The sequence below is a fragment of the Rhamphochromis longiceps genome, linkage group LG1 (genome assembly GCF_057381845.1).
Source record: "Rhamphochromis longiceps isolate RC_006_pf linkage group LG1, R_longiceps_female_GT1.1, whole genome shotgun sequence".
Taxonomy (NCBI): Eukaryota; Metazoa; Chordata; class Actinopteri; order Cichliformes; family Cichlidae; genus Rhamphochromis; species Rhamphochromis longiceps.
This window is the reverse complement of record NC_140557.1, coordinates 26,209,301-26,220,719: the sequence shown is the minus strand read 5'-3', so window position 1 is coordinate 26,220,719 and position 11,419 is coordinate 26,209,301. Positions and strand designations below refer to the sequence as shown.

The 11,419-nt window shown below is 40.4% G+C and overlaps 1 protein-coding gene across 2 annotated transcripts in view; it reads right to left on the bottom strand.

The window, feature by feature from the left end:
• Nucleotides 1–5,071: 5,071 nt before the first annotated feature.
• pcdh17 (protocadherin 17) overlaps nucleotides 5,072–11,419 on the bottom strand; it is a 72,040-nt gene continuing 65,692 nt past the window's right edge. For both annotated transcript variants that reach the window (XM_085403591.1, XM_085403594.1), the window contains exon 5: nucleotides 5,072–9,865. In XM_085403591.1, the coding sequence (XP_085259717.1) occupies nucleotides 9,168–9,865 (698 nt within the window). In that variant the 3' untranslated portion in view covers nucleotides 5,072–9,167. The remainder of the gene's footprint in view (nucleotides 9,866–11,419) is intronic.

Sequence of the window (11,419 nt, the reverse complement as noted above, 5' to 3'; positions counted from 1 at the left end):
GCATGGCTAATTGATATTAGAGCATAGGATCAATGGTGCAGCTGTGCCAAAGGAGAAAAGCTTCAGTAGTAAGAAGAATATCCCGAAGGTCATATTCTGTTACTGTAATATTGACCTTCCTGTTCCCTCCTGACATTCTGTCCAAATCACATCCTGTTGTTATCGTCCAGCCATTTAGGTATCTGTCTTCTCTTTCATCCAATACATCCTTTCTGTGATGGCCTCTGTGGCAAGCTATCAACAAAGCCGCAAAGCCTAACAACCAAATCGCTTGCTTGTTCACTGTTAAAATAACGGTGCGAGCATAATGCAATAAGGAAGTGAAAGGAAATTGTCATCATGTCCACAGATTTACAGATTACAGGCAGCAGTGTACTGCAGATGTTTAGTGGAACGCACCACTTTCTATCTGCTATAAATGTGAACAAACATGAAAGACCACATGTTCAAACATCCATATGTACAGTAGTAGGTAGTGAAACTGCAAGAAATTCAGAGACTCCAACAACTTCAGAGTTCTCAAACTTGAGCTGAAACATCAAAAAGTAAAATAAATAAATAAATGAGATAAAATGAAGTAATCATAATACCCATAATGGGAAACAAAATAGGTGAACAGCATTGCTTTAAAAGTCTAGGTGGCATTTAGTGAAAGGTCCTCTTAACACTTGAGTGTCTTACACATGAGACATTGGATATTTATTGATTCAGCAGTGTCAGTCAGTCCTGCACTTTGCCAGGGGCGCTAATCCATGTGATGGAATTCATATGTCTACTTCATATTAAGTTTCCCGTGTTGCTTATTGACCTTTTCATCTAGCATTTTCCCTCACTGATGTGAGCTGGCCCCTTCACGGAAGCTGTCTAGAGCCATTATTTTGCTGCTTTCGATTCTGCTCCGGGTAAGAAACACGTGGACACTTACACACTTGAAAGGAGGGTTTTCATGTGTAGAGAACCGACAGTCTAAGGTACTGGGTGCAGTAATAAGTACAGTCAGGTCCATAAGTATTTACACAATGATGCAGTCTTTGTAATTTTGTCTCTGGACGCCACCGCGGTGGATTTTAAATCAAACAATCAAGCTCTGATTGAAGTGCAGACTGTTACCTTTAATTGCAGGGGTTTTGCAAAATGTGAACGGATTACAGTTATTTTCATGCATATTCCCATTTTCAGAGGCTCAAAAGTAATTGTTCATTTGACTGACAGCAGTCTCACAGCCAGTTGAGGCCTGTTCCCTCATTATTTCATGACAAACTAAGCAGATAAAAGACTCCAGTTGGTGAACTTGCATTTTGGGAGCTGTTCATTGGAATGAGGTCCAAAGAGATGTTGAAGAAAATTAAGGAGGCCACCACAAGGCTACCCCCCCCCCCCCCCCCCCCCCCCCCCGCAAAACAAACAAACAAACAAACAAACAATCAAACAAACAAATAACCAAATACATCTTAAAAAGAAGGAATGCATTCACAAGTTCAGCAAGCCTGAGAGGCCTTTAAGACCAAGGAAAACAATAAAAGCAGAGAATCACAGAAATCTTTCTTTGGTTAAGGAAAGAGCATTTTCAAGGAGGTAGGTGTATCATTCTCCAATCAGAATACTTCACCATGAATGCTGATAAAGAGGGTTTACCAACTGGTTATACTCAAGATTAGGAAGGCCATATTAGACTTTGCCAGAAAGGATCAATAAGAGGCTGCTCAGTTCTGGAAAAACATTTGGAAATAATCAACTTGATATAATTTGTACCAGAATGATTGGGACTGATAAGAAGGAGAGATTCTGCTCATGATGTGAACCATACCACATTACCGTCAAACATGGTGGAGGCAGCATTATGGTATAGGCATGTATGGTTGCCAGGGAAACCGGCTCACTAATGTTTATTGATAACAAAAGTAACAGGTTGACTCCTAAAGTGTACAAAAGTGGAATAGCACTTAAATGGATAATGAGCCAAAGCATACTGCAAAAACCAACCCAAAAATTTCTCAAGGCAAAGACATGGAATATTCTTCAGTGACCCAGGCAACCAACTAATCTCAACCCAATAGAGCATGCTTTTCAGTTACTGAAGACAAAAACGAAGGCAGCGAGACACACAAGCAGGCAGCAACTGGAGAAAAAGCAGATTTTGGTGATACCTGTGGATTCTAGACGTCAGGCAGTCATTGGATTTTTATCCAAGTGGTAAAAACAAACGTTCACATTTAAAATGATGTTAGTTTGTCCAATTATTTTTCAGCCTCTGAAAGTGGAACAAAATAAATTAAAATGTAAATGCAATACTTCTGTTAAACCCCTTGAATTAAAACTGAAAGTCTGCACTTCATTTAAAAGTTGAGTTTTAACAATTGGCAAGTTTTAATTTTTCTCATCTGCCAAACTTTTAACATTAACTGAGGGTGAAAAACGGTCACAACAGACGGCAGAGAGACGGGAATCTTTCCGGACATTTGCATGCTATGGTCAAAGAATCGTGAGCAGTTCCAAAAGTATTCAAATGAAGTCATGTTTAAATCATGTTTAGTAGTAATTTGGTGGCAATGAAGCTATTAAGGCTAATGATTTATAGGTGCATTGATGCTTCCGAATAACAGAAAAGAAATGTATAACAATCAGCGTAAATAGCTAACGATGATATACACGTACAGAATGGGGCCATTGCCACTCCTTCTTTTCTCCTGAGTTATACTTTCCTACTGCATTTCTAACGTTTCCAAATTGTTAGTAAATAAACATTTTCTTTTTCTCAGCTGTAACTGAGTTTAATGCATGCCGGGCAGAAACAGCCCGTAGCGCTGGTTTTCGCTAGGTTATATAATGGAAATAAGGAAAGTTAGAAAAAGGTCATCTGGTTTTAAAAAATAAATAAATCCACAATTACTGTTATTTAAGGCGTAAAGGTGTTGCACTTTGTAAACCTGCCATCCAACACAACCTTCTCTGGCTGACTCCAGTAAAGCTGAAGCTGGGAAAGCACAAGAAAGGAAAGCAGTTTAACTGTATAGGAACATCATTTTTAGGTGACAGGGTTGTGTTGTGAGGCATACATTTATATTACCAGGGTCCCTCACGTCTCTTTTATGAAACCACACACACACAATTACAGCCATACACATAACGCACATATTTTCAATTTGCAGTACCTTCCTGACCACAAATGAAAGGAGGATCCTTGTCCTTTAACAATACAATATGATGAATACTTTCTTGTCTTCATGTTGAAAAGATCTTCTCTCCATTTGCCCTTTTAGCCAGCTCAATACAGAACAGCACTTGATTAAATCCCATCAGCACAGTTATTTGGATCAAGGACCTTGATTAAAATGCTGAAATATGAGTTTGCTATCTTGTGTTAGGCTTAAATCACAAACTCATTTTAGTGACTGCGGTCAATATATATAACAAAACGAGCAAACAATCAAACAAATAGAAACACCATGTTCCTGTTCTTATTACTGAAGCTATAAATAGAATTTATGATTCTGTCCTCTCTTTGACATCAGTTTGTTTTTTTACTCATGCATGCTGTGAAATACAGTGTACACAATGTACTAACAGACACTGAGAGGTGCCTATTGCGCACTTGTGGCTTCTACTTATCGCGTATTACATCACGTCATTACTGTTTCGCACTTTACTGCAGTTTCAATAACAACTTGTGTGAGTTCAGAGAAATTCTGATTAGAAACGATTGGCACATATAATATAGGTAGGAAGGTACAATTTAGGTTGAAAGGAAACTCTTATCACTGGGCCAAATGAGACAACCATGCGATGCGTGTACAGCCACTGCAGTCCTACAAGCTGTGTGTGAGCGCCTCGACTATCTTTTTAATTAATATCTGCCTCGAGGCAACTAGTTAGATGAAAAACATAGAAAAAGCTTTGGTGCATACCAATGGTCTGTAAATCCAGGCTGGAGTAAAACACTCTCACTGTGGCCAAAATAAAAAGAGTTTGTTTGAGTCCAATTCAAAAAAGTTTTTTTTGTTCTTTTTGTTATTGAAATGTTGCACAGATTGATATTACTGATACAATTCATTTTAGCGTATTTAGAATAAAAAACGCAAGTATGTGGGGAAAAAAAATCGTGATATTTTATCACATCAGCATTGAGAAATGATCCACTTTCAGGTTGTAGGACATCTCCGTGTGAATGCTTAGAAGGACCGCAGTCTGGAAAATTACTGACTCGAATCCTTAGACAGCAGTACGCTGATGGATCCGTGGAGTCGCAAACACAAAGAGCCATATGTACTTCTGCAATTAAACAGTAATGATGGAATAGGTTCCTTAGATAAATGTAATGGTGTATCATTAGCTCCCATGGTCTGTCATTTTGTATTGGGAAACACTGAAATAAGACATTAAAAACCCATTTCAAAGCAATAATACTTTAAGCACCAGTCAGCAGTTCAAAAGAAAGAAAAAAGTTTGTCTACACTAAACACTAAAAAGAAGGTCAAACCTGCCACTCGGAGCATCTCTAACGTAACACACAAACAAATTAGGAATTAAGCAAACCAGATTTGGGAGCAATGTGGTATATCTAACCAGACCAGCATTGAAAAGGCATCAAATTGGCCGCTGAATGAAAATCTAGCTGAAGGGTAGAATACAAAATCTTATTTGAGAAGCAGTAGTAGACATAATTTCAACCGCCAATTTGTTTGCCTCTAAGCAATTCAAAAAAAAAAAAAGAAAAAGAGGCATGAGCAGTAATCTTTATGTGGTGAAAATGTGAACTAATGTAATGAATCGAGGATCATTTGCCCACAGCAAGTTTCTATGTGTGTGTACTTTGGTAGGATTTGCTCTGCGCATGTGAATTTAACATTGAAGAACACAATTGGAAATATTTCTGAAGTCTTTTATCTGTTCCAAACTAATCTGGCACTCGCTGAGTAAACAATGCATTTCTATTTGACAAGAAAAAGATTGGCTCCGTGGACGCACATGTGAGGTTATCGCTCGGGAGACGAAGGGGAAATCAAAACAAAGCTGCGACTAACCAATCCTCAACCGGCTCATAAAAGGACAAGAGCAAACGTTATTAGTAATTGCTTTTTTTATTTGAACTTTTCATCTTTTTTTTTCTTTTTTTTTTTCAGATAGATCACAATGAACACAGCCTTTAGACAATAGCAGTTGAAATAATCCATACAAATGAATGTCTCTGGTCTTTTCACCAGCTGCCCATTGTAGCGTGGAGTCCTATGCTATCAGTGCGGGCCTGGAGGGTGAGGGGACAACACTGACAAACATTGGGTGCTTGCTGTAACTACCAAAAAAAAAAAAGGCATGTTGTCTGTGTGTGTGAAGCAGTGGCTGTCTGAGTCCATGTGCACCTGCGTCGGTGTGAGTCAGAGACCAGAGGTGGTTAGCCACATTCAACAAGGCCCTGTCCTAATCACTTGATAAAACCAACAGTCTCAAGTGGTCAAAAATAACCCACTCTAGAGTTCAGTAATGCACTGCTAACAGTGTATGATGCCAACAGTGTGTAATTAGACAACAATGAAAGGCCTTACATTGTGCTCCACCTCCCACTATGTGTTGACCTCAGCAGCAGCCTCTGCTTTATTAAACAGCAAAAAGCCTGAGAGAGGGGCCATGGCTTTAAAGAATACCTTCTGTCCACTGAACCCAGCTCATTTCCCCATTTGCCCTCACGTTTGGGAGCGTACAGACAGTGGCTGGGCCTGTGGAACGCCATTAGAGGGGACAGCACTTTCAGCAGCAGGGCTCAAGAATCCTGGGATGACCTCTGACCTTTGTTGTTCAGTGAATGTCAAAGTAAAAAAAAAAAGAAAAAGAAAAAAAGAAAGAGACAGTGCAACAAAAGCGGTTTAATTTAAGGGCGAATTAAACCTCTCGAAAAGAAGGAACAGAAATCAAGGAGTGTTTAGTCAAAATATGAAGGCATGAAAGTGAATTCTGCACGCGCACACACACGCACAGAAAGCTTGTTCGAGCATGAAGACTGAGCACAAAGAGATAAAAAGAAAAATAAAGCATGAAGAAAAGTGTGGAAGTGTCACATTTGTCTGGGTAGTGTTTTGCCCTCTCTTTGAGCCTTTACCTCCAAGGGGCTAGCATTTAAATAAAAGGCAGTGTGTAGCTGAAGTGCCTTGGTGTTATTTTTGTGTATGTGTGTGTGACAAGACTTTTTTTATGGATCACAGTTGTAGCGTGCTCGTAGAACAGCACATTTTAACTGTTTGTATGTTGTGAATGTCAGGTTTGCTTGATTTATCCAGATATTTGAAAGAGATAACAACAAGGAGAGAGGAAAAAAACTCATTTAAAAAGAGCCATAAATATTTTCTTCCTCTGTCAAAATCCTCCAAGTCCTCTCTAAAAACAGCCTCTGCCATCTCCCAGGAAAAAGAGCAAGGGTAAGACGAAACCAAATACTCTGCAGATGAAAGAGAGGAGAAAAAGGCAACGCATACTTTGCTCCACAGAGGCGAGAAAGCCAGTGGCTTAGGAGGAGAAAAGTAAGCAAATGAAGGGTGGAATGCACAAAATGTAAAAAAACATGGCAAGTAGGTACAACAAAATGGCAGACTGACAAGAGAATGTCCAAACATGCATCTCAATTAAGAAAAAGGAAGCAAAAGAACTCAGATGTGATGTGTTCACAGGACTGAGGGTGTTATATCTGCTGTTGAGATTCCCATTCAGCTCTTCCCGGTGTTAAACGTACCAGGAGTCGTATGGATCTGAAGTCACTGTTCCCTCTCATGGCTGCATCTCCACATACATTTGGTGATTGTGGTCACATTTTTCCAAAACACATCTAATCTAGTAGCCTACTGTTCTGCGTATTTTACCACCAGAGAATATTAGAAAAAGCACCTCCCGCTATTATTTCAGAGAGTGGCCGAAATGTGCCAAAATTGTTTCAAAAATAAATGTCTGTATCTTTTTTATTCCTCTTAAGAAAGCCTGAATGCGAAGTCACATGGCTCTATAAAACCATGTACCTAAACAGCAAAGACATCAAAAAAAAGGAAAAAAAAGAGAACTTCAGATAGAATTTTAGATGTCAAGTTTCTCTGCAAACTATGATAATTCTAACAGGTATTGAGTACATACATAAACAACACAGACTGCTGAAAAAAGAACCTCGTTTGGTCCTTTATAGAAAATGCACATTCTGGTGGACCAGGGCTTTATAAGCAGTCACAAGCTCCACAGATACAACAAGCTCTCTGCAGAGACAGTAAGGCAGTTTTATGATCACCAAGGAAACCACTCCACTTTCCATATGGCAGGTTTCTTTTTTTGGAGATAAAGTAAAAACATAATGAACAGAAAATACGTATACTAGTTAAAGAAAATAGCTGCCCTGTAAAAATCTGCTCAGCAAAAATATTTGAACTGTTTTTTTTCTTGTGGTTGTTGCTTTTTGTCGTTGGTTCGAACCGTATTCTAGATCAGCTGGCTCATGAAGCTTTCAACAGTTATTGTATCTGATCCAGCTGGATCTCAGGGTAAAAAGAGGCGACATCTCAAAAGCACTGAAGCCAGCCTGCAAAGATGCAGAATAGAGATGGAAAAAAACGAAACAAAAGAGAAAACACCAACATAAAACCCAAACTAAAGCAAACTCACAGAGTTCGACAACTACTAAGGCAACTTTTGCCAAATACAATATAAGCCCAAGTATATTGCAACACAACTATATATTAATTTAATAAAATACACAATATAGCTTTTGTACACATAACAATTTGGCTCAAATGCACAGAAATTGCAGTAAAATCAATAAAAAATATGTCAATTTTTTTGATGTAAACACATCTAAATTGGATACATTTACACATATAATGATATTATGTATAGTGAGAATGTGAAGGGACATTTTCTTCTTCGCTTATATTTTTGGATATTTGTCTTTGAAACAATGGCAGTGTCCTCTGTAGTTCTTTCAGTTAATACGCCGCTCTCGACCTTAACGCCAGGACACATTTCGTTTAGTTTCCTCATTTCGTCTTCTTTTTTTTTTCGTTTTCTTACAAAATGTATAAATATTTTTGTTAATATTTGGACACTATACATGGATTCATACATACAGTCATCTATATAATCATATAGATATCATCTTTTCACAGTTGAGGAAAAATGTCCCTTTTTTTTTTTTACAACTTGCCTTAAGGCAGAGCCACACACATGATAATTCACCGTACACAAGGGACTGAAAGCTGATGACGTACATGTATAGGACAATTCCACAGATGGACAGTTGTGTTTAAGCATTTGTGTCTATGTGTGCGTGTGTGTGTTTGTTTGAGTGTGGTGAGGCATCAGTGTGTGTGTCAGCGTATGTTTGCGCAAAGTGTAGTGCACGTGTGTAAACTTGTGTGCGTGCAGCTACACCGGTCAGCAACGTGAACATTTAAATAGAGGTGTGAGACAGACACAGCTTACACATGTAGCTACAGATGACAGAAGAAGCATGGTTACACTGGTAATAATTCACCTTCAGCGGGACACTGAAGCCACTCCGACCCCCCAGTTCATAACAAACCCCTGCGAACACACCCCTGATTAACCAATCTTTTCAGACACAGGATCCAAACACTTAGATTAAATTCAAAAAGGATAAGGTCGGCTTGTGGATTTCGGTCTTTTGACTGCCCCAAAACGATTAGAATTTGTTTCTGCGTCCACGTCGATTGTCGCATCTGACCATAAATAGTCCTTTTTCGATCGTTTTTCATGTCCATCACACATAACAGAAATCCACCTACACACTTAAATATGTAGGATTTCACGAGACCATGAACAACACACTTATGAGCTGGTGGGCACTTAGATAATAAGCTTGCGAGGTGCCTGAGGCGAGAACCTCTGCAATTTGCTTAGGAATCCAAAACATAAGAGTTTATAAATTCAGAAGAATTCAGATGTTTGTTACCAAGTTCCTTTCTGTTGGTAGGGATCTCAGCACCGAAACTGGTGCTGAATGACTGATATATTAAATGTTCAGTGTTTTCTTACGACAAATACAGTGAAAAGAGCTCCTGTCATAAGAGCCATTTAAGCTTTTTTCAGTTTGTTTTGGTGAGAGTTTTGGTATGAGAGTTTGTGGAATAGCACCCTACTCCTCTCTCTACCGTCTTGACTTCTTTTTGCTGCAGTTCTTTGTGTCACTTCCTGAGTGTGCCAGTGGCTTCACTTCCCCTGCAGTCCTGCAATAGTTTGTCGATGTCTCTCACCACCTGGTCAGCGTCCATTCCGTCACGGCTTGCATCTGGCTCCACCTGCTCCAGGACACACTCCATTTCACCTGCTGCCTCTTGGCTGATCCTAGAGCGAGCCTCTGCGAGCACCTTGGCCACTGGGTCTGAAGGAGGCAAGGAAGGGTAGACCCCCTGTTCTCTGGTTTGTTTGGTGGGTGACAGGTACTGACCATCAGGAGGACCATAGTGACCAGAGCAGGTGGCCGGAGGTGGTTTGCCTTCGGCCCCGTCGGCGGGGCTTTTGACTGAGGAGCAAGGAGACATGGTGAAGCAGCCCTTGGTAGGACTGCTGGAGGCTGAGGGTACCTCTTGGAGCAGTGGGCTGAGAGCACGTTTCGCCTTCAAGTAGGGCTTGACGTTGGCAACCAGGACGGTGTGGTCACGTCTCTCCTTGCCAAAAGTACAGAATGTTTTCTTGCCATTGGGGTTGACAGTCTCGTAGGTCTCTGTCTCTGGCACAGTCTCCATCCCTGCTGGCACAAACATATTGTTGCGGTAGTCGATACCCTCTGCCTGGTTTCCTCCAGTGGGGAACTGGGGCATCCAGCAGCGGTCAGAATGACCGAGTACCCGGCACTCCTCTGTACAGTTCAGACAATCCTCATCTGCAGAGAGAAAAAAAGGGAGAAGGAGTGAGTGGACGGAGAAGAAAGTGATCTTTATGTCAGTAGTGAGCACAGAATTGAGTACAACCACACAGGGAGAGGGTAGAAGATTCATAGAAGTATCATGGAACTGAGCTGCACAGGAAGTTGGAGCCTTAAGTCTTAGAACTAGAGCCAGTCCTAATGAAATGATGCAAAAAAGGAAGTGCCCGATCAGGCTCCCCCTATCAAAACACGCATGCACACACACTTATATTCATGAACACATGCAGTACGTGCACATAGCTTTTCAAGGGGACTGGGGGACACCTGCTAGCAATTTCCAAAGCCCTGATCAAGGGGATGGCAAAGCATACAGAAAGGATGGGGAGGGAGCAAGAGGAAAAACAACAACAGTTGAGGTTTGGCAAAGGCATAGTGCCGTTATCATAAATTCATGTCAGTGGGCTTTGAAGCCCTCCCTAGACAGAGAGGCTGTGCCAAATGGCTTGTGCTTCTTCCCTGTGTGTTTGTGCCTGTTTATTTGTGTGCTCTTGTTGCTGGCGTGTGCACGCATGTGTGTATAAGTGTGTGTGTGTGTTCCCCGCTTTCATCTCTATGCAGAAGGATGCACACTCTGGCTGATTATGGGAGTGTTCATGCCTGTGTCAAACGGATCCAGAACTTGGTTTTAAAAAGAATAATAATAAAAGAAGAAGCACTTTTTTCCCCTCCTTTTGGGCATAAGTGAAAAAAAAATGTGAAAAATGAAACAAAACAAACAACCAAAAAAAAGCATCTGTTGTCCCATACTAAATGGAATTTCTACATTGGCTGGGTGGGACGAAATCAAGAGGACACACAGAAAGACAATATCTGAACAGTTCCAAGAGCACAAATAAAATGAACACAAATAGGTCCTTGTTTCCCATCATCATGAGATGTGACCGTGAAATATACTGTAAATGTGACAGAAAAACATTATCACGCCATTAGTTAAAGACGCATAAACTTAAAAAGGGACAGGTTGGGGCAATCTCACAAATGTTATAACACACAGGAAAATTTAACAGCCATCTCCGGTATAATAGAAAAGGTTATTTGCACAGACGTCTAAAGAGCTCAAGCTAATTGCATATTACTTTTGAGATACGCCATGCGCCTCTTTCTGTTTGTGGAACCATATATGGTAAACACCATATTTCCAATTTCTTGCAGAAATGCAACACTAAGGCAGCTGTCTCCAGGGAGAGAAGCAAGGCAGTTCTAGTCACAGGATTTTCATATCTGTTTATGTAGCCCAGTAAAAGTGAGAGCAGAACAGGTGGCAGACAGAAATAATTGAACATAGCCATCTCTCTTGCTCATTTTCATTACAGCTTGTCACCTCTTTCACCTCTCTGGCTGATAGGGTTGCCAACTCCCTGAAAAATAAATAAGGGACACCTCGTGGCCAGGGCCGGGCGACCCAGTTGTCTTCACCCTTCCCAGTGTGGTGAATTTTCTAGCTCTTTTTTTGTGTGTGAAATTATTTTTTTAACCATTTGACTTGAATTTGATTTAAGTAGATGTGTA